The sequence below is a fragment of the Triturus cristatus genome, chromosome 1_1 (genome assembly GCF_964204655.1).
Source record: "Triturus cristatus chromosome 1_1, aTriCri1.1, whole genome shotgun sequence".
Lineage (NCBI taxonomy): Eukaryota > Metazoa > Chordata > Amphibia > Caudata > Salamandridae > Triturus > Triturus cristatus.
The window spans coordinates 45,493,580-45,518,052 of NC_140579.1; the positions used below are offsets into that span (position 1 = coordinate 45,493,580).

The 24,473-nt window shown below is 46.5% G+C and overlaps 1 protein-coding gene across 3 annotated transcripts in view; it reads right to left on the reverse strand.

Annotated features, from left to right (window-relative positions):
• Nucleotides 1–24,473, reverse strand: part of LOC146869324 (E3 ubiquitin-protein ligase TRIM39-like) — a 168,382-nt gene that overhangs the window by 82,677 nt on the left and 61,232 nt on the right. For 2 of the 3 annotated variants that reach the window (XM_085649386.1, XM_085649473.1), the window contains exon 4: nucleotides 14,607–14,629. In XM_085649386.1, the coding sequence (XP_085505512.1) occupies nucleotides 14,607–14,629 (23 nt within the window). Of the gene's footprint in view, nucleotides 1–14,606; nucleotides 14,630–17,760; nucleotides 18,251–24,473 lie in introns of those variants that run through there. The other variant, XM_085649557.1, reaches the window with a different exon arrangement.

Below are 24,473 nucleotides of genomic sequence, written 5' to 3' on the forward strand. Positions count from 1 at the left end.
TCATACGGGGATAGCCCTGTTCGAGAATGTGCTACCATTCTCATGTAAAAGAGCGCAACTGGTAAGGCTACTATCCAATCGACACCTTTTTCTCTACATACTTTGGACAATCTAATTTTCAGAGTTTGATTATGACGTTCCACGAGACCTGCTGCCTCGGGATGTCGGACACAGTGGAATTTCCATTGGTAACCTAACAGAAGTGAAACGTGTTTCATTAGTTCGGATGAGAATGGCTGGCCGTTATCTGAGTATACAACACGTGGTAAACCGTATCGTGGGAAGAATTCTCGAACTAACTGTTTGGCAGTAGTCGGGGCAGTGTAATCTGAAACCGGGTAGGCTTCTGTCCAACGAGAAAGAGCACAGACAACTACGAGAACATATTTGAATCCTCGACATCGTTCCATCTGGATATAATCCATCTGGAGGACTTCAAAAGCGTGATCGGGAGGTTGAAATCCACCCTGCTCTACGGGAATGCTTTTACCTGGATTAAACTGACAACATATCATACAGGTACGTACTTTCTGTTTGGCTGCTGCTCGCAAGTGTTTGTTGAACCAAATGTGTTGAATGCTGTCTAGCATAGCTTTTTCTCCTAGGTGCGCTGGACTATATATTGTGTTAATGATGACTTGAACCATGGAGTCGGGAAGAAACCATATAGATTTTCCCTTCGTCATCCATCCTTGATCCGTTTGGATCCCTCCTAATTCAGTCCATTTCTTTATTTCTTCTGGTGTAGCATGTGTCTGTATGTCAATTACATCAAGGGCGGGATCCTTAACTGTCATGCAATGTGTTGGTGTCGGAACTATTGTCTTTGTCATGTCAGTTGTATGAGTCTGGTTCTGAGCAGTCTGTTTAGCTGTTCTGTCAGCTAGGTCGTTACCCTGAGAAATGATGTCGGTAACTTTTGTATGGGCTTTGCATTTCATAATCGATATTGCAGTAGGTAGATGAATTGCGTCTAATAGGGCTTGAATGAGGGGTCCGTGTTGGATGTGGGCACCGTGAGAAGTTAAATAACCTCTCTCTCGCCACAGTACGCCGAAGTCATGGACGACTCCGAATGCATAACGTGAATCTGTGTATATGTTGACTTTCTTATTTTTTGCTTGAATACAGGCTTGTGTCAGAGCGATGAGCTCTGCTGCTTGAGCTGACAAAGTGTTAATATAATTGGTTTCAACGACTTCAGTGTCTGTTGTGACTGCGTAAGCGGCCACTAACTCTCCTGTACTTGTTCTCATACATGAACCATCTACATACAATGTCAGGTCCGGATCTGATAAGGGGATGTCTGTCAAATCTTGTCTGGGTTTCGTCGTGATGGTAATGACTTCAATACAATCATGTGCTAATGGATCTGTTCCATTTACTGGCAAAAGTGTGGCAGGATTTAATGTATTACAACGTCTGATTTCTATGTGTGGCTGAAACAATGTTAATTCATAACCGGTGAGTCTTGCTATAGTCAAGTGTTGTGTTTGTGTGCGGTTCAAGAGAACCTCTACTGCGTGTGGTACTTGTACTGTCAATTGATGTCCTAACACTATGGCATCGCTTTGTCTGATTGCTAAAGCTGTTGCTGCCACTGATTTCAGGCACGCAGGAAGAGCCTGAGCTACGGGATCTAATGTACTAGAAAAATAAGCACATGGTTTGTGTGATCCTGCTTGTTCCTGAGTGAGTACTGACAAGGCAGTACCTTCGCGTTCTGTAACAAAGAGTGTAAAAGGCTTACTGTAACATGGTGTTGCTAAAACAGGTGCTTGACATAAAGCTTTCTTTAAGCTTTCAAAGGTTTGCGTATGTTCTTGAGTCCAAGGGAGGACAGTCGATGTGGCTGCCTCCTGTGTTGTCAACTGAATGAGTGGTTTTGCTAGAAATGCATATTGAGGGATCCACTGCCTACAGTATGAAGTGAGACCTATAAAAGCCCGCACCTCCTTTTGTGTCTTAGGTGGTGGCATGTTAGCAATTAACTGGATGCGGTCGGGTGTAAGCTGTCTTCCCTCCTTGGACAGCAAGTGCCCAAGGTAAACAACTTGCTGGACACAGAATTGCAGCTTAGAAGGGGACACCTTGTGCCCCTTGTCGGCCAGAAATTGTAAAACCGTCAGTGACGCTTTTTCACATTCAGGTTCGCTTTGGGCGGTGATCAGCAGATCATCGACATATTGAAGCAGGGCAGTGTTAACTGGCATGTGGATACTGTCAAGTTCTCGTTTCAGTGCTTGGCTATAGATGCTGGGGCTTTCTGTGAATCCTTGAGGTGCGCGTGTGAATTTAAAACTTCGCCCATTTAAACTGAATCCGAACAAATATTGACTTTCCGGATCTATTGGGACGCTAAAGAAGGCATTCTTGAGATCAATTACAGTAAAGAACGTTGCTTCTGAATCAATAGCTGTTAATAATGAAGAGATATCTGGGACCACAGGGTATTGTGGTACAATACATTTATTTAATTCGCGCAGATCAATAACTAATCGATATACTGGTGGTGCTTTTGGATCCGTTCTTTTAAGAATCGGAATTATCGGTGAATTACATACATTGGAGTCGGTTTCCACAACCACTCCTTGTGCAATGAGCTCGTCAATGATTTGCAGTAAAGCCACAACAGCATCGGGTGGTAACTTGTATTGTCGCATTCGTGGTAGTACCACTCCTGTTTTTAGTGTGACTCGATATGGTGTAATGTTCATGCAACCAACATCAGTGGGGCCTTGTGCCCATAAATGTGTAGGTAAATTCTGCAGCCGGTGATCCATGTCTCTGGACACGTAGTGACCTTAGAAGTCACGTAAAAATAATCGTACTCCATCCGGAGAACAACATATTATAGCTCCTAGAGCTTTCAATGTTTTTATACCTAACAAGTTTTCTGGACATGATTTAGTAAGCAATAAATCTGTAGTTCGTGTCAATGGACCAACCGTAAGTGGTAGGGGTTGCGATACTTCATTAATGATAGGTTTTCCTGAGAATCCAAGGGAAATATTCTGTGAGCCTGAGAGGGGTGCCCCTGGAACTTCACTGCGTCGTATAGTTGTTCTGCTTGCCCCTGTATCAAGTAAAAACTTTCTGTCTTCCCCTAATAGTTCACTATGTACATAAGGTCCCTCTTGATCTACAGGAACCTCGATAAGGGGTAAGCCAACTTCCCTCTCTAGGCTATTTCATGTGTATCGTTGATAATCGGGATAATCAGTTTGTGCATACTGGTACATCTGTTGTGTTGTTGCTTGTGTTGCAGCAATAGGCTGCTGCTGTGATGTTGCTACGGTCTGTTGTGGAGCTGCCTGTTGCGGAACTGGCCTAGATTGTGCATGCTGAGGGATTTGTGGTTGGTTCTGATCCTGTCTAGGTGGACGTGGTCTTTCCTGAGTTTTACCCGTGGCGATATTATGTTTCAGAACTGCACAATCGTGTATATAATGACCTTGTTGTTTACAATAGTTGCATGTCCCTTTCGCCGGACCTGCGGAATCACCCTTTTTATGACCATCAGCTGGAACTGACTGAGCCACAAGCATTTTCATTTTCGTGTCTTTCATACGTCTTTGTTCATGTTCTTGTTCTTCTCTAATTCTATTGTGGTGATATTGTAACATCTGTAACATCTGGGACGGGGTGTTACCTTGCCAGGTACTCTCAAATTTCAATACTCTATTCTTAACTTGCGGTAGGGAATTTTCAACTAATTTTGTCACAAACAGATGTGGGTATGACTCGCTACTTGCTTTTATGCCACTATTTATACCAAAACATTTTTCAAATCGGGAATAGAAATCACTAGTATCCTCATCTTGCTTTTGTTTACAGGCTGAGATTGCACCCCAGTCCTCCTTTTTCGTAGTTAATAAACGTGGCAGTACCTGCACTAGTAATCCTGGTAGTGCTGTAGTCTTTTCCCCAAGCCCTGATCCTGCAGCTCGGGCCTTTTCTTCGTTTTCTAATGCTGTCCAATCTATTTTTTGGTCTCCTACCTCCCATTCCTTTTCCTTGAGTTTCTCGTAAATACCGGCAGGCATTAATACTTTTAATATTTTCATAATGTCGGGGTAGGTATACTCTCCCATGAGTAACATGTCTTTTATCTCACGGTGGAATCCTGCTGGATCCTTGTCATGGCTGGGTACTACTTTCTTCATTTCTAATAATTCAATTTTAGTTATAGGCGTGTACACAAACACGCGTTTAAAGGTATTATCTTCACCTCTGATTGGGTGTACTTCGCGTAAGGGATTCTGTCTATCTATATGATACATTTTTCTTCCCATAGTGGGAACTGGAACATGTTCTGGGCATACGAAAACTATATACTGGTTTCGAAATTCTAGAATTTCTTTAATTAAATCAGTACCTGAACCTCTCCATTTATTCGTGAGTAATTCTGTCAATAGGTCAGGTAGGGGTCCAGGATCGGAGTGTTGGCTTTTATATAATATGAGGAGGTGTTGAATCATGTATATACCAGCTAAACGCTGTTCGTATGGGGTAAGGTTCAGAAACGTGTGTGCTAGTGCATCTTCACTGTATTTGCCGGGACTGTCAGCCCATTGTACTGCTGACCTGGCCAATTCTTGTTCATCCATGGAATCGAGCATATGGTACCCCCTTCGGTCTCGGAGTAATTTATCAGCAGCTTGGAATAGGTGTTCAGGAGACCTTATATTTAACATAGGGGCTTGAAAATTTCTGTTACATTCTGGACGTATCGGACGTATTGGATCATTAAAACATCTGGTATTATTAAAAGATCTTCCTTTACCTACATAAGCCATTGTCTCTAAGTGTCCTGTGGGCATTTCTGATTCTTCGTCCTCCTCTCCCTCTGATTCATGTTGGTCTGTCTCTAATCTGTCTTTATGTATTCGTTCTACTTCTTTGCGGATCTTTCGGCACATAACTACTATACATGTCTGTTTATCGTGTTTCCCTTCTGATATATTCTGACCCCATTTGGTAAGTACTTGTATTTCCTTCTGCTCTATCTCAGGCCTGTCTTGGTTTCTGATCACACAGTTTATGAAGAAGCGTAACAGTTGTCTCTGTACATCCACTTTCTGGTATTCCATGGCTTCGTCAATACTTTCAGGGCCTCGCCCTGATTGGACAAAGTGATATATATTGTCTAAATGTGCCACCATTCCTGGTAGCGTCGCTAAATACCTTGAAGCTCGTCGTATACGTAGTGATGACAGCAGCATACCGTCCCGTCTACCGGGCACAGGATCATATCTACAATCCACTAGATGCTCTTTAAACAAGTCGGAAGTTGCTAGTTGGGGTGTACGTTCGTATGCTAAATCTCTAAGGGATAATTTATTTCCTCGGGGTGGCGTGGCAAAAATTTCTGTCGTACCTCCTGTCCCACCGTCTGAGGTGCTAGGCACGAAAGGATTTGTTGGATGTAAGATAGAAACTGTAGATGTAGGAAAAGCGGTAGCAACAGAGGAACCTATGGGAATGTGCGTAGGAGTTTGTTGTTGCGGGGATACAGACGGATGATCTTGGCGTTGAGCACCATCGGTTGGCGGCGTGTGTGGCGGAGCATTAGCATATTCAGGAGCTACATCATCTAAATAGGAAGAAAGGAAAACGTCTTTTGCTGTTTTGGGATGTGCTTTTTTCGGGAGTAATGGAGGCGTCAAGTCTTTCGGTATTTCCGGGTTGGCCTGGGGTAACCCTTCGGCCAGAAGAGGATACATACCATTCATAAGAGTGTTTCGTTGTCTATCTACTTGTTCTGCTTTTACTCGGGTACCTTCCTCAACTAATATATTTTCTCGGGCTTTATTTGAATTCTCCCTACTTTTCTCTTCCTGTCTGAGCGTCTTTTCTGTACGTTTATATGACTCTTTACGCCATAATTCAATGGCATCTTTCTGTGACTGTCTGGCTTTATTTTTCCATAATACTTCTTCTACTCTCATGATGCAATCTGCATCCCAGGTCCCAGCTGCGGGCCATCTCTGACTTTCTGGTAAATCTTTGGTGTAGTCCACCCATAAATCAAGAAATAATACGGCATCTAGGCCATGTTTATGATACATAAAGTACCCTGGAGTGTCCCTAGGCGGAATGGGAACAGCTTCTTCGAGTACCCCTTTTCTGGTTTTGATCTGTCTTGATTTTGAAAAGAGCGGCATTTTTAGACCCTATTTACTTAATCTTGAACACACTTAATACAATAAACACAATAATGAACAATCATTCACACCACAATATGTAGAACGTATTAAAACTTTTAACATTTAACAGTTAATGAATAATGATAACTAATAGGAAACTAGTTACTGGCATAATACTAACACTAGATAATACTGAATTATATGCAAGCCATACTAGATATACTGCTAAACAGTACAGATACACTGCTGAAACAGTGCAGACCGGATTTGTGTACCCAAACCCGTCAGGACCGGCACAAATTAATGTGCACGTCTAACTGCCTCCCCAGCAACGGTACTCACCGGGTAGCACGGAACGGAAGGCCTCGGAACTGAACTGAACTGGACCGGACTGGACTCGACTCGACTCGGAACTTCGGAACCTGGTGGGCCTCTGTATACCTCGGATCTTGCTCTCTCAGCTAGGCTCTGGTCGGGATACTTCGCACTTCTCACCGCCTCGTCTGGGTGTTGATCGCAGCCTCAGTCACCCCCGCTTGGCCGGAGGGAGATACAGGAAATCCTGCGGGTACGCGTTTTTGTCCGTCCAGCTGTGGCAGGAGACCGGGCCTGCAACGCACCTCCGGCGCGTGAGATGAGAAAGTGTCCCTGTTCGGGCGCCAACTTATGTGGTAAATATTTAATTACCTGTACTATTTTTCATGCGGTAAAGTCTAGTAAGAATAACTCAGTAAAAATAAGAGGCAGAATCCGTGGTATTAGAGGTTCTGAAAGGCTTTATTCCTCTATAAAGGAATTATGGTTCGAACCATAGGCATCAAATTCCATCACCACGAGGGTTCAGGAAGGGAAGGCAATACATTATTGACAAGTAAAGATATTTATATGAAAAGCATTACATTAAGACAGATGCAGGAGGCGTAACAGTTGATAATATAGATAATACTACACATACGTAATAATAAAAGGCGTAAACATAGGCGTAAACTAAAAACGTCATTAAACATGATGTCACAGGTGGGTGGATCCATAAAAGAATCCTGCAATGTCAGCAGAAATACTTGGCAGAGATGCGTGCGCAGCCGCATGACGTGTGATTGACGTGCAACTAGAGGGTGAAGGGGACTTGACATTTAGCTCTACATGTGGAGACAGAAGTCTGGGGGGTCATGTCAACCTAATCCCAAATCATATCTAATATCTTATGTTTAAAGAACTGTACTATCCAAAAGGAAAGGTCTCTCGGACGGAATCTATTCTATACTGACTGTTAGTGCGTGTACAAGCGTCTAAGTGTCTACATGAGATGCGAGGGGGCAGGAATCTTCCATAGTAACAGGGGCTATGAATTACTTGTGTGAGGACAGTGAGGCCTGGCCCTTTGCTCGGTAGCTGGAAGAATGTTTACCTAAACTACTAGACAGGAATGCATCGGATGAGGAGCGGAGCAGATAATCTTGAAGGTGAAATACAGTTTTTGGCAGGCAACAGGCCGGATCAGGCATTGTTAGCCGCGCAGGGAGTAGGACAAAGTTCATGGATACAGATGCGGGCTCGGACTGGAGCTTTCAGAGGTAGAAGGCCGGAAAAGGCTTGATGGCAGAATTCAGGGCCTACTCGCCTGAACTGTAAAACATGGAAAGTGAACCACATAAAGTCGGTGGCCTTTCATACTTAGGAACGGAATATCCGACTCATTCATGGCGGATCTGAAAGAGGACATGTTGACGGTGGACGCACATGTATTTGCGTCTTCATAACTGGAACTGGAGGGAACATACATGTACTTGTAGCATGTACATGGAGCCGTTGGGGTCTAAGATAGGGGACATAACTGATCATAAAATTCATATTTCCTCAGTTCCTGCACTTTTGAATCACAGAGGTCCTGTGCCTTCTACTGTCTCAGTACCTCATATCTCATAACATCCTTCTGGCCAGCTTGTGGCATTTCCAACGTGGCTCTGGCCTGGATCACATCCTTCCTGTCCAATCGGAGGCAGGCAGTCTCCCTTGGCACCTTTCTTTCCTCGGAACGTACTATCACCACAGGAGTCTCACAGGGTGCTTCACTTAGTCCACTCTTGTTCAATATATACATAGCTCGCTTATTTCCCTCATCTCGGCCTACGGGATTGAAACAACATCCTACGCTGACGACACTCAGCTGATCCTGTCCCTTGAGAAAAACTCCACAGAGGCTAAAGAAAATTTTAAATCCTGTCTCACAGCAGTTATCACATGGATGAAAAACAACCATCTCCGTTGCAATACGGACAAGACAGAAATCCTGTTGATCGTAAAAGATAATCCCTTTCAACTGAAGGATTGAAGGCAGGAAGAGGCAGCAGCTCCCCCAGCCACTGTGGAGGTGGCCAAAAATCTGGGGTGTGGTTTGACTCCTCTCTTTCTTTCAAACACCATATCCTTAAGGTGGTGGGCACTTGCTTTGGCCTAATAAAAACCATGAAAAAATGATTTGACTTGATCCCACTTGTCGCAAGGAAGACACTGGCTGTGGCGATAATACTCTCACGCCTAGACTCCTGTAATAGCCTTCTAGCAGGGGTTAATACAGCAACTTTGAAGAGATTACAGGTAGTACAACACGCAGCTGCTAGACTGACTTTGAAACGTCCATGCAGGTCATCAGCATCAGAGGCTCTGAAAACGCGAGAGAAGTCTATTCAAACTCTTGGTCATTACCTTCAGAGCGACCTGCCAAACTGGACCAGAATATCTCTCTACGAGATTCACACCATACACCACAATGAGGATACTTAGAGCTACATCTGCCAACCTCCTTAAACTGCCTGCTTTTAAACTTAAAACCAGGGGAGGGAAGACTGTTACAGTATAAGGTGCAAAAGCTTGGAATCTTATGCCTTACAAATTGAGAACGATGGTATCAGAAATACAGTTCAGGAAACCTTTAAATTTTTTTTTTTTTTTAAACGTGTTTTTATTGCAGAATTAAAAATGAGAACTCCATAATAGCGACCCGAGCTCACAAGGTATCTCAGAGCCCCCCCCTCTCCGTAGTGCTGTACACAGCCATTCAGCCCACATCCCGGAGGCCGGGCGGCACATCGTTACAATTCTCTGCGTATCCTCGCTATCCTGTCACAGAAGAGCTGGTCAACCTCCCAGGTTAATATCTGCATTTTACCCAACCGCCTCAATCCCCAGTCAGCCGTCCCTATACTGCTATAACACCCCAATAACTCCCCCCCACCCTACCCACCCCCCCCTTACTGCTGGCGTGGGCCCTGATCGAGGGGTCTAGCATACTGTTTCTACTGCTATCGGTTGTACGCCTGTAGCTTCAAGGCCTCATGGAACCCCGCCCTCCCGGTCTTCCTGCTCTGTGCTCTCCAGCCGGTAGTCCTTCAGAGCCTGCACTATCAGCTCCCATGCCCTCACCCAGTCCAATCCCTTCTCATCCCCCGCCCTGGCCTCCTGCCGCCGCCTAAGCACACTCTCACAGCTAGCCCACTTCAACAACTCAGCCATCCATCTCCCATACGACGGACCCTCCCGGGATTTCCAATGCCAGGTGATTTCTCTCTGGGCCAGCATAAGGCCCAAGTCAATGAATTTACTCGTCACTTTCGTCTTCACTGTGTGAGGGAACCAGAGCAATAAACAGGCCGCCATGTCGAACTCCACTTCACGGTCCGTGACAGCGTTCAAGAGCTCCCCCACCTCAGCCCAATACGTCCCCAGCCTGGGACACCCCCATAAAAGGTGGTCGAGCTCCGCTCCAAGCTCCTGACATCTCGGGCACGCCGCATCCTGCACCTGAAAATACCGTTTAATCCTTCCCGGGGTCAGATAAGCCCTATGCAGTACGAAGAAGTGTACCTGCTGGAAGCGGGCATTCCTACTCCCCTTCCATGTTCTCCGCATAATATGACTCCACACAGTGTCCGGGATGGGTTTGCCTATACTCCCCTCCCACTTCTCCTTTAGTGCTGTAAGCGGCTCCAAACCCTCCCGCAGCAGTCGGGAGTGGATGCAGGTGACCGCCTTAACTCTCCCCGCCGCCATCACCACATACTGGCATGTCTGAACCACGGCGGGCTCCACTAGTCCCTCCCTCCAGTGCCTTTGTACCGCCGCGTGTAGCAAGTAACTTCCTTCCGGGAGGCCGAACTGTTCCTGCAGCACCCCAAAGGGCGCAAGCGCCCCCTCCACATACAGGTCTCCCACCATCTGCAGCCCCAGCTCCTCCCACTCCGCCAATGGTGACCAGTCACCGCCATGTGGCAATGCTGTCAGCATCCCCAGCGGGATCTCCGGCGCATACGGGCGTGCCTCCTTCGCTCTCCTCATGCTCCTGTGCCAGCACTGCCAGAGGGTTCTCTCCTCTATAGAGAGGTCTCTCAAGTCCAGCTTCTGTTGCAAGACTATGTAGGATAAAACGTGTCTCTGGATACCGGACTCCCTCTCATGCTCCGGGCCTCTAAACACTTTAGCAACATTTTGCGTTAAAACCTGTAGCTGTGCCGCCAGGTAGTACAATTCAAAATCAGGGACCGCCATTCCTCCCTCGAATTTGGGTCGCACCAAAGTAGCCAGGGCCACCCTCCTCCGTCCTCCCCCCCACAGGAAGCCTACCACCAGAGTCCTCAGCTCTGCAAAAACCCGCTGGGGGACCCAGACCGGCAGGGTGCGGAAATAATAAAGCAGTTCAGGAAACCTTTAAAGACCTGGATTTATGGAATAAGTGACGAAACCTGTCTTGCCTTCATCTAGGCCATAAGTCCTCACTAGTAGGTCCGTTATCTGTATAGCGCCAGAAGGCTCCTTTGGAAGCGACAGCTCGCGCTTTATAAATGCCACATTTCATTTCATTTCATTTCTCAGTTCCTGCACCTTTGATTCTCTGAGGTCCTGTGCCTTCTACTGTCTCAGCTCCTGCACTTTTGAATGTCTGAGGTCCTGTGCCTTCTCCTGTCACAATTTCTGCACTTTTGAATGTCTGAGGTCCTGTGCCTTCTACTGTCTCAGCTCCTGTACTTTTGATTCTCTGAGGTCCTGTGCCTTCTACTGTCTCAGCTCCTGCACTTTTGAATGTCTGAGGTCCTGTGCCTTCTACTGTCTCAGCTCCTGCACTTTTGAATGTCTGAGGTCCTGTGCCTTCTACTGTCTCAGATCCTGCACTTTTCAATGTCTGAGGTCCTGTGCCTTCTACTGTCTCAGCTCCTGCACTTTTCAATGTCTGAGGTCCTGTGCCTTCTACTGTCTCAGCTCCTGCACTTTTAAATCTCAGAGGTCCTGTGCCTTCTACTGTCTCAGCTCCTGCACTTTTGAATGTCTGAGGTCCTGTGCCTTATAGTGTCTCAGTTCCTGCACCTTTGATTCTCTGAGGTCCTGTGCCTTCTGCTGTCTCAGTTACTGCACTTTTGAATGTCTGAGGTCCTGTGCCTTATAGTGTCTCAGTTCCAGCACTTTTGAATCTCTGAGTGCCTGTGCCTTCTAGGGTCTCAGTTCCTGCACTTTTGAATCTCTGAGGTCCTGTGCCTTTCAATTTCTAATGTTCTATAACTTAGAATTTCTGGGGTTCTAGAGAATGGAAACTCTGGGGTCCTGCACCCTGGACGTTCTGAACCTTGGAATCTGTGTTTTCCTGCACCTTGGAATCTCTGAAGTCCTGTAACACAGATTATCTAAAGTCCTGCACCTGCAATCCATGAGGTCGCGCTCACTGAAATATCTGCATTTCTACGTCCTTATTTCTCTGCTGTGTAATCCTGAGTTAGGTGACACCTCTGCTGTGAGCCACAACTGCTTACAGATTTACTATCAAGCAACACGCAGATATCCACTCAAGGATAGCACCACACACGAGGGAATATATCTCATTTGCTCCGTCTCTGTACCTCTCGCTAAATCTTACTCTTGATATCGCTCTACATCTACCATTGTCTCGCTTGCTGTATCTTCCTCACTCTCCTTCTCCTGGGTCAATCTCCTTCTCTTTCTCTGTCACTGTGTCCCTCTTTCCTTCTCTCTCTCTATTCTCCTATCCTGTCTCTTTATCTCTGTCCCTCTCTCACCCTCCCTATTTCCTTCTCCCTTTGCTTCTGCCTCACCCTTTCCATCTCTCTCTTTCTCCCTTCACTCTGTCTCCCAAATGTCTCCTTCTTCTCTTTTTGGCCATGTCTTTTAGGTATCCCTCTCAGCACTTCTCTCCATCTCTCTTTCTTTCCTGTTCTCTCTGTTTGTTTCTCCTCCTCACTATCCCCTCTCTTATTCTTCCACTCTGTTGTCCCTTCCTCTCGTTCTCTATGTCTCTCTCTGTCCCATTATGCCTATTTCTGTCTCTCTCCATCCTTGCTTTCTGTATTCCTCTCCATCACAGTCGCTCTGTATTTTGGTGCTTCTATCACTCTGTCTCTCACTCCCCTTCTGCGTCTGTCTATCTCTGTCTCTCTCTCTCCCTCCTTTCATTGTATCAGACTTGTTCATGATGACTGTGGTAGTTCATCTTTTTTTCCCCTTGTTTTACCATCATGTGGCTAGGAACCGACCACCAATCTCAATACTTTATATTCTTTTTAATAATCGGAGTAAAGAGAGTTCTCGAATCCATGACCAAAACAAGTGCAATCGCGTTGTGTCGTCTGTCGCCATCTTGGATTATTTTGTTACGTGATCCAGAGGTCGCGTATCTGTTAAGGCTTTGAGGAGATGGCATTGTTATCTTCACAACAGAATACATCCTTGAGAAGTACCATGTCTCATTAAGCTCTATTAATAATAATTCATCCAGACTAGTCAGTAAACCAGCAGGCAATGTCATCACGTCATCTCTTGAAGAGGGTTTGAGGATTGAAACAAGGCTTCTAGAGACCCAAGAGGATGGACAGGAGGGATGTCAAGTAAGACTGGAGAGAGATCTACAGGTCTAGGAGCAGATCTAAGGATTTCAAAGAGGTCTATGAGAACTGGATGAGACGTCTTCGGATTACAAGGAGCCAACTGGACAAAGTACTTATCTTTAACCAAATTATAATGATATTTGGAAGCACAAAACAGATGTTTTGAGGATTGTCATCATGATTAGGAAATTCTGACCCAGTTGTTGGAACATCTTGAATTGTGTCAAATAAAAGGACTCAATCTCAGCCAAGTCAGAATTTGAAATCTGCAGCCACACGAGTGGGAAGAATATTACCAGCACGGCGCGGGGCTGTAAAACTAGAGCCGCAGCGGGTCACTGGAACCGCTGGACAACGGGCCGGTGGAGCCTGAGGCACAGATTGGGGATGGAGCTCAGGAGACACAGGTCAGAGAAGAGGCAGAGCTAGAAAGGTTCTGGGGCTAACTCAGGCTGAGTCAGCTGGAAACAACTCTCAGAAACAACTAGCTGAGCAGCTTTGGAGTGTTCTGAGGTTCTTGCTTGCCAGACTAGCTTGTGCCTGGCTGTGCTCTCATTTGTTAAAATTTTTACTTCTATTCCTTCGTTCTAGTTTATTTGGCTTTTGTACCTGTTGTTCACATTTTATCTTTTCTAAACAGCAAAGGGCCTGATGGTTGTATCCCTGTCACCCTTGGGCTCAAGATCACCTACAGGGTGGATAAGGAGGTAAGGCCTAAACCTGGGTCATTTCTGCATTGAAGTGGGAAGGGTGCTGATCTGGACTCAATCATATGGTCGGGTATGTTTGACAGTACTCGGTCTGCAGTGTGATCACTTTCCGATCTATGAGTCTGTGCCTTAACTATTCATCAGAACTCAGTGCTTGTGACACTCACCCTCTGAGACCCACTGAGTCCCGTGCGGATCTTCATCCCTCCACCCTATCCCCTCTTTCCCCTTTTGAGATTATCCTTGGAAACTGTTTTTCATAGGCCTTATTGAGCCGTATGTGATGAGAAGTTTGGGACTGTCATCGAAGATCAGCTGTGCACAACCCCTAAACCTGACAGAAAACTTGAGGGTTTTTTCTAGGGAATGCAGTGAAGTTTGCTGCGGCTCATTGCACTTTTTCTAGGTCTTGAGGTGGGTTAACAACATTTTAAGAAGTTTTATGAAGATAGACGTTCATTTGTGGAGGACTAATTCAATTATTTCATCCCTCAAACGAGTTTCCAGAGGATGCTAGTGAGTATTCTCAGGACTTGAGGGTGTTTCCAGGGGACTCAGCAGAGATTTCTGAGATCTCAATTCAGTGTTATGAGGATCTGAAGATTTCTTAAAATAAAATGAAGGGTTTGAAGGAACTTGGGGATATATTGTGGCTCCCGAGACCATGGAGAATAGTGGGGTACAGTTTAGATCATTCAAAGTACTGGACCATAGGTGTTTTTTTTTTTTTTTTAAATGAGGTTCTTTGAGATATTTCTTTTGTAGGATGGGTATTTGTGAACTCAGCAGTGGCCTTTACACACTGTAGCAGCAAGACATGCTCCTTACACACTGAGAGGAGGATAATAAACCAGCCTTACCTGCTTAGGGTGCTTCTGACATCCTGCAAAACAGAAAAAAAATACAATGGAATCAATTTCCACAGAAGATGTTAAAATTTAGTATTACTTTAGGAATGAAATGTGTTTGGAAATCTAAGCTTCATGGAACTCTTCGATTTCTAGTTTAAAGACATTGGGAGCTGCCCCCACATCCCCGTACAAAGTCTGATATTCTATTGGCACAGACGGTGAGATCCTGAATGGAAATCCCATGACACAGCGCAATCTGTCATATTCTGAATGGGGTCACATGGCGCAGCAGAGAGGGTGAGATCCTGAATGGAAATCCCATGACACAGCGCAATCTGTCATATTCTGAATGGGGTCACATGGCGCAGCAGAGAGGGTGAGATCCTGAATGGAAATCCCATGACACAGCGCAATCTGTCATATTCTGAATGGGGTCACATGACGCAGCAGAGACTGATATTCTGAGTAATTAAAAAGGGTCTCTACCCCTGAAAACCCCAAGAGTTCACTTTTTAACCACTGGTCCTTATCACCTCCTGTGATGTAAGCCTTCCTAAAGACGTCTCACCCACTGTAATTGCTGCTAAAATGGAATTATGAGCAGCAACCTGTAGAGCCTGCCTTTTAATATATGGCCGGCTACGCTTGAACCGTGAGGGTGAGGGGCTCAGGGCAGGTTACACAAGACCTGCATAGAGACTATGTGTGCACTATGAGCGTTGCATCTTATTAATATTACAATTATTATTATTATACTCAATTGTAGTGTGCAGCGAATCATCTCGGCGCCGGAGTAGCAGTTACCCATTAGGGGACAAAACCTAGAACCGCCAGGTCTTGGGCATTTCTTGAATTGCGACCAATTGGCACATGCCCGGATCTCATCAAGGAGACGGTTCCAATGGACGGGGGCTAGATGAGAAAAGGCCCGCCCGCCCATTTTGGCTTCCCTGATTCCACGTGTGCAGAGCAAGCTGCGATTGCTGTGATGAATACAGGCCCCAGCTAGGCCCGCAAAGCACAAGGGTTCGCTCTCCTGTAACGGAATCTATAAGGAAGTTGGCACGGAAACTGCAAAGTACAAACACAGCATTTATTAACCCTTAAGGGTGGTCCTACAATCCACACAACACCCTTCAGTATTGCATGGAGTAGCACACAGAACATTCGTACACAGTCCCCTTTTATACACAACAGAGGGGCTCATAAGTGGGTGGATACAACATGAGGCCGAAGAACATTACCATTTATGGTCATTCCCGATACTGAATCAATACATGGGCGGAGCCAACACACTCCTTGAGCCCGCGAAAACACATGGTCAAGCAAGGCTAATTATAACAGATGTGGTCAAGTCTGGGCATGCGCCAGATGGACAAGAGAGAGCTATTTATAAACTGTTACTAGGCAGATTACAAGAGCAACTAACACAGAGGTCGGACTCTCCTCGTGGTGAACACGTGGCAGCATGTCAATACAAAAATGGAGTCCAAACTTCGGTCAACATAACGGAGAAAACATGATCTAAAGGGAAAGCATTAATGTCTTCAGTAAATGCTTAATCACATTGCTGTTTCAATTTACAACAGACGACCCTTTCAGCATTTACTGAAGACATCCGGTTTCCAAAAATCATCATATATGTCAATTATCATCATTCCTTTAACCTCTTTGGCTAGACGCTTCTGATGAGCAACATCGGCAATAGCTTTCTTATCCGGGATGCAGAATGAAATGCATACGGAGCAGAACAATGGTCCACATTGAACACACATACAGAAAAAGAACAGAATTGCTATAATAATACAGAGACCAGTTAAGACCTTCCATCCCCAGGCAGTAACCAATGCCCAAAACCATCCAGAAAAGGACCAAGTGCCGTTTTCTGTGTGGATTTCAGCTGCTATTTTATGCAGCTTGTTAATGGCGTTATAAACGGATGGCGTATGATCAGGGATGAACACACAGCAGCTACTTCCAATAATTTTACAAGCTCCACCTCGATCAGCTAACATTACATCTATAACCATACGATTCTGCAATGCAACAATCCTAGTTATTTGTAACTCTTCCGTAAGATTCCCAAGAGCAGCAGCAGTCTGATTTGTCACAGCTTCTACCACTCTTGTTAATCTTCGGATCTTCCTACTATTCAAAGCGGCTCCAACAAAGAAAAACAGTCCTAAGTTAAAATCAATATACTGTTGCAAGCTGGTATCGGTCTGATCCACATCATCAATTGATAGAGTACGTTTATACCTATTTACAGTCACATTATTCAACAATTTCAAGTCTTTATGGTACGATGCAGGTGCTAGGAATACAGGAGGTAATAGGAATGATACATAGCATACCCCAGACCACCCAGCCGGCAAACGGTAATAACCTTTATTTCCGCACACAAAATAGGTATTATGGGACGCTAGGAAGGTACTGTTGTTCAACCCGTCAATATTCAGTACGGTTATGCAATCACTGACACCAACAGGGATAAAACCCACACTCTGGACACACAAGTCCGCTTGAGCTTGTGCTACTTGGATTACGAATTTGTCCTTCCCCACAGTGTCTCTGGTGTTCGTGAAGATATAGGGAATGGATTCATTGTCCGGTCGGTACTCTTCCCATTCCCAAATTGTCCCATTCGCTTGTGGATACCCATTCTTGTCCTGATGGCATTCTTTATTAAGTCTGAAAAGCAATCGTCCCACTGTCGGTTTCCGAGTGGCAAAAAGCAAAGTGTACCATGCTCTACAAGAGCCATTATGAGAGAAAGGAAGTGGTATAAATGGCGTTCCTCCTTTCTTCTGATGGGCTGGCATCATCCCACATATCCAACAGTTCGTAGCATTCGTAGCAACGTGGGTATGATGCAGCATCTGGATGAAGGTGTTGTTCAAATAAGATTGTCGATGCTTCAACTCTTGATACGGTAATGTATAAAAGTAGTGCTCCTCAGGCACCGGAGTTGTCAACACAAGTGTTTTCCGAGCAGGAGTTACCTCCTCCACAAACCATGTGGTTATCCCAACAATAGCTACTGTTAGCATGAACCCCAACGCACAAAGGATTTTCTTCTTCTCCATGTCAAAAGAAACAATACCCTGATATCTTCCTGAAACTAAAAAGTCTGTCAGAACTCTTCCCCTTGGGCAGCGGTTGATTTCTTCACCAGCGGGCCAAGACGGGTGTCGCTACACTAATGCAGGGCTGATCCCCCCCCCTTGCCTCATCGGCTCTCCGTTTCACTAACCCAAGGGCCGTTCTGACAGTATGTCCCGGTACTGGAAACCTCACTTCCTGGGTCGAAGATGATATCGCCTTCCTCCAGAAGTCGCGTGGTCCGGAAAGAGCTCCTCAGTGTCTCGTGGCTCAGCAGCACGGCCTGTCTCTGCTGCCAGGATTTCTCGTTGATCGGTCAGCACGGCAGACTCCACCAATCCGGGCGGTACCTTTCGACAGTGCAAGGAATGGATCCAATTCTTCCTGTTCGAAACTCGCACAGCCGTCCTCGTTGCAAGGAGGACTTGCTCAGGGCCCACCCATCTGGGCTCCAAACTGTTCGTTCTGTCGAAGACTTTCACCATAACATGATCTCCGGGCCGGAGACCATGTCCTTCGCCGGTAGACCGATCAGGGAGCGCCTCTCGGACCTGTTGATGAATAGAAACCAAGTTATCCGTTAACTGTGCCAGATAATCACTCATCATTACACAAGGTACATCATACACAGCCTTAGGCCTTGGTGGACCCCAAATATTCATTGGGCGTCCAAAAACAATCTCGTACGGCGTAAGGCCGGTTCGAGAGTGTGGCACTGATCTAATTGATAATAACGCCAGTGGCAGGGCGTCTGGCCAAGTCAAAGACGTTGAAGCTTGGATTTTGGCGATCTTAAGCTTCAGTGTACCATTATACTTCTCGACTAGTCCGGCAGACTGGGGGTGAAACACGGCATGAAACTTCTGAGTGATGCCTAGGCCCTTCAAGACATACTTTATAACATCCGCTACAAAGTGAGGGCCATTATCACTCCACAGAAGTCTACAGACGCCGTATCGAGGGAAAAACTCTTTTAGCAGTAGCTTCGCCGTGGTCATTGCAGTATTGTCTTTCGTAGGGTACGCCTCAACCCATTTGCTGAAAGCGCAAACCACTACTAGAACATACTTCAAATTGTTACAGCGCTCAAGCTGGATGTAATCCATCTGCAGAACCTCAAAGGGTGCAGTAGGTGTCGCAAATCCTCCTGCTGGAGTTCGAGTGCCTTTCCCTGGGTTATACTTCAGACAAATCATACAGGTCTGCACCACCCTCTTTGCCGTGCTAGCAATCTCTGGATGCTCCCAGACTTGGGTAAGCAATTTCACAATTGCGGAAGCTCCAACATGTGCTAGCCCATGTGCCATCTGAACCATAGGTTGTACGAAAGCCGTGGGTAACTTCCATCTATCCATCTGTTTATTTCTCCAACAACCCTCATCATCCAACTCTCCCTCGCTAGCCCATTTCTCCCGCTCTTTATCAGAAGCGGTCCTTTGCATTTCTCGCACTTCCTCCTTCGCATCACGCCATCTCTCCACCTGTGACTTCACTACATACATGGCAGTAGTACCGGGCTGCATCGCAGTCTCCCGTGCTACTCGATCCGCTAACGCATTCCCTTCTCCAACTTTATCAACTACTTTCCTATGGGCGCTACACTTAACGATAGCAATTTTCTTTGGGTATGTCAATGCAGTTAAAAGATTATGAACTAACTCTCCATGCATTATCTGTACTCCATGTGACGTTAAAAACCCTCTCTCCTTCCAGAGTAGGCCGAAGTCATGCGCTACTCCGAAGGCATAGCGGCTATCTGTGTAAACATTCACACACAATCCTGTACTAAGCTCACATGCTCGTGTTAATGCTATCAGTTCCGCTGCTTGAGCTGATTTCTGTGGTATGCGTGCTGTCTCCACTATCGTGTGTAATGTGGTAATTGCATACGCTGCTGAAGTCGTACCATCTGGTAGCTTCAGGCATGATCCGTCTACCCACAACTCTCCATCTACATCTGAAAAGGGCGTATCCTGGAGATCAATACGACCCTTTGTTTGTTCCTCAGTCACAAGAATACAATCATGCGCTTTCTGCGCCTCAGGCTGGGTCTCGGGGTATGGCAACAATGTGGCCGGGTTTAACGTTACGCACCTTTTCAACGTAATATGAGGAGCCAAAAGCGTCAACTCATATCCCGTTAAGCGGGCACTGGTCAAATGCTGCGTCTTTGTTTGATTGAGCAGGGCATCCACAGCATGGGGAACTAACACAAACAATTTATGGGACAACACAATTCCTTCACTTTGGCGTATTGACACAGCTGTCGCCGCTACCGAGCGAAAACACCCTGGTAATGCTCGGGCGACAGGATCAAGCACAGCCGAAAAGTATGCACAAGGGCGCTGCTTGTCGCCGTGCATCTGCACTAAAACTGACAATGCACATCCATCTTTCTCATGCACATACAACGAAAAGGGTTTTGCATAATCAGGGGTCCCTAACACTGGTGCTGAACAAAGGGCCTGTCGCAGTTGCTGAAAAGCAGCATCACACTCATCTGACCAAGGGATTGGGATAGGCGTGTCTTTTGTCAAAAGAGCTAGTAATGGCTTAGCTATGTGTGAAAACCCCAATATCCACTGTCTACAAAAAGAAACAAGGCCCAAAAATGCACGCACATCCTTCTGCGTGGATGTTCTCGGTGTGTCCAAAATTACTTGGATACGATCTGGTGTGAGTGCACGTCCCTCCTTAGACAAAAGGTGACCCAAATAAGTCACCTTTGGTCTACAGAATTGCAATTTCTTCCTAGATACCTTATGATTGTGGGATGCTAAAAAGGAAAGTAAGGATAACGTGCTTTTCTCACACAACTCCAGGGTGTCAGCCGCCAACAAGATGTCATCGACATATTGAATGAGGGCGACCCCCTCGAGTAAAACAAAGGAATCCAACTGTCGCTTCAAAGCCTGACTATAAATACTAGGGCTTTCTGTATAGCCTTGGGGAATTCTACAAAAACGATAAGATCTATTGTTTAATGTGAACCCAAAAAGAAATCGGCTATCAGGGTGAAAGGGAATAGAAAAGAAGGCATTTTTCAAATCAATCACTGAGAACATGGTCGCCGTAGGCGGGACCAAGGTAAGCAACGTCGTGATATCGGAAACCACCGGGTACTGAGGTATCACGATCTTGTTTACCTCCCTCAAATCAATTATGAACCGATAGACCTTTGCATCCGTGTCCTTTTTCAGAATAGGGAGAATCGGACTGTTACAGATATTATAGGGAACTTCTTCCACTACTCCTACTGCGATCAAGTCTCGCACAATCTGTATGAGAGCCTCCTCGCCCTCCTGGGAAATACGATACTGCGGGAGGCGTGGTAACACCGCCCCCTCCTGGACACTAATGTGGACCGGAGGAATCACCATTTGTCCCACATCTGTGTCCGAAGTCGCCCATAAAGCTCGGGGGAGGGTAGCCAACAACGCATCCTCTGATATCGTACACATCCGCCCAGACCGGGGGTAGTTGTCATTTAAGATCACCCTCACACCCTCAGGGGAGCAGCGGATTGTAGCCCTAAAGTACTTTAACATATCAAGGCCCATAATGTTATCCGGTGTGTACGGAGCAAGCAGAAACGGACAGGGCGCAGAAAAAGAACCAACCTTAAATGTAAGGGGCTGTGAAAGAGGGCTTCGGGAAAGTGTACCGTCAAACCCTACCGATGTAACCACTGAGCCGGATGGGGGAGCCCCCGGAACCAAGTACCTAGACAATGCACTACGTGTCGCTCCTGTATCTACTAGGAACTGATCAGTAGAACCTAAAACCTCAGCCGATACATAAGGACCCGTCTGATCGACCGGCACCTCAACTGATTCAGACCCCCATCCAACGCATTCCTATGCATGTTGAGAATCGTGATATCCCGATCGATCGATGTCCGATACATGATACTGGTGCTGGCGATCGAAAACATTTGAGCTATCTCGGTGCTGCCCAGCAGTATCGAAACGAACATGATCGTTAGAATTCCCTCTAAAGTTCGAGGAACCCCCTCTACCTCTCGGGCCACCCGGAGTATACCCCTGACGCGAAGCACGCAACACTGGGCAATCCCGGGCCCAATGGCCCAATTGCTTACAATACGCACACTGGTTCCTATTCAAATCAGATCGGCCCGAAGGGGTACCATAAGATCCTCCCCTTCCTCTATTATTACCCCGTCGGGGCGGGCCATATACTTGTGCCAACATCACCTTAGTCTTGAGGTCTTTCGATTTCTTCTCTTCCTGGCCCTTCGCCTCGTGCTCCTGACGCTCATAATACTGAGCGATAGTCAGAAGGGCCGTCGGCGTCGCGGAGGACCAGGAACTCTCGCTCGCTTTTAACCGGGCCGCAACTGCCGGTAGCAGATTAGCCACATATTTGTCCGCGAAAAGGTGGCGGCCCGTGTCGTCAGTAAGCGACTGGCCACTAAAATCATGAAACGTCTCCTCAAAGCGCGTAAAGAAGTCCGCAACTGACTCGTCAACTTTCTGTTTACATGCAGCTAACATATTCCAGTCAATCTTTTTAGGGGGGATAATCGTCTTCAACTTAGCCACAATAGCCGCAGGGAGATCTAAAATATTCTGGGGTGGTTTCTGTGCGGGCTTCCGTTCCCTATCCTCATCCTCAAGGTCAGACCACCGGGCCTTGAAGGCAACCGCATCATCTACCTTTCGGACAGAGCGCCACGTATCCGGCGGTAGGATAAGGCCAAAGAACAGGTCTATATCCGCTAAGGTCATAATGCAAGAATTCAAGGCCCCCTCGACTTCTTCATAGAAGGCCGCTGGATTCTTGCGGGGGTCAGGCAGCGCATTCTTTAATGCCATAACATCGGCCCTATGCCATGGAGTGTAAACCCAATTATATACAAAATATCCCCTTGCATCGGCGGAGTTAATATCCGAGCTAGTCCCTGCTCCCTTAGGAGGAACATACAAAGGCGCCGCCTCTCGCATTGGTTTAGCATGCACTACGTCATCCTTATCTGACTGGGAGGTGGATGGGTGGCCCCCTGCTGCAGACGAATCCGACTGCTTCTCCTCCTCCGTTTGTTGGCGTGCTTTCTCTCTAAGGGCCAGCACCTCGTCCCGCAAAGCGAACAGCCGCCGAGCCGCCTCAGGAGCCTTAGGGGGAGAAAAAACACCATTACGTAATGCTCCGGCATCCGAAGACACTTCGTCAGGCTCAAGGATACTAGAATATTTTCGGAAAGCAGCAATTACTTCATCCGCGAAATGAGACAGAAAATACACCCTCTCTCTATCTTGCCACGACCCCCAAGTATGGAACAACTCCTCCTTAGACATCTTGCCCTTAAGTGCACGGAGGGAAAGTTTCCGAAGCTCAGCCATATGCTCGGCCGATAACATGGACCGTGTGTCTACCTTACCCGAAGCCGGGCCAGAATCTTGCGGCCGCGGAGCGGATGCGCCAACATAAGGGGGCGGAGAGCGATCTAGTAAATAAAAATCATCATCAGGATTATTAAGGACAGGATAAAGTGGCTGACGAACAACATAATGACCCGAGACCTGTAGCCTACGCTCTTTCTCTTGTCTGTCCGTTTGCTCTTTGTCCTCCCGACGCTTCGCTTCCTGCGCTCGCACATGATCATTCTTTCGTTGCTCTTTATCAAACAGCGCTTTCTCACGCTTCTCTCGCTCACGCACTTCCTTCACCCATAATCGCACACACTCAAACATATCCTGACGAGCACGCCGCTTACACATACACTGTTCCACATACTCAATCTTACGTATATCAAACGATCCATACAAAGGCCATCGCAACTCAGGATCCTTCCTCGTGTATTTCCTCCATAGTGTGCTGTACATTATGGAAGAAAGACCATGCTTCACATACATATCCCTATTAGGAGTCCCCTCTGGGGGAGCCGGAGCAGATTCCTCGAGGTTCAACCGGTTACCAAAACAACAGCACCACTTACGGAGTGCGCTGAAAGCAGGCATGCTCAGAAATAATGCAAAATATGCAATATTATAAGAAAAATGGCACTTAATCGTTGCGCCGTTCAAAGTTTACACAGCTCTGGAGAAATCTCTCCACATTACCTGCCTATATGTGTTGCAACGCATATATTTTCACAAAGACAAATTCAAAATATGACTAGTCATCATCAATCAAACTCAAATAGCCAACCCAGGCTTCAAAAACTCGGAGCAAGTACCGTACAACGGTTCTTACCAATCAAGAGTCCAGGTTCCAACTGCCAAGCTCCACAATCGCCCAAACGGCTCTCACGGCAGGACCGACAGAAGAGGTCTCAGTCGATGACCGGCGCCACCCAGACGGTCAGCTCGGAAGGGAAGGAAGAAAAACCTCGGGATGCCAGGGCTAAGACGCCGCTGGCAGTGATCACGTCCCCGGCCAAACTCCTCACCTTCGTCGCGACCAGTCCTTCGAGCATCCGAGTCGCCGATGAGCCCCACGTGACGGGCGCCAATTGATGAATACAGGCCCCAGCTAGGCCCGCAAAGCACAAGGGTTCGCTCTCCTGTAACGGAATCTATAAGGAAGTTGGCACGGAAACTGCAAAGTACAAACACAGCATTTATTAACCCTTAAGGGTGGTCCTACAATCCACACAACACCCTTCAGTATTGCATGGAGTAGCACACAGAACATTCGTACACAGTCCCCTTTTATACACAACAGAGGGGCTCATAAGTGGGTGGATACAACATGAGGCCGAAGAACATTACCATTTATGGTCATTCCCGATACTGAATCAATACATGGGCGGAG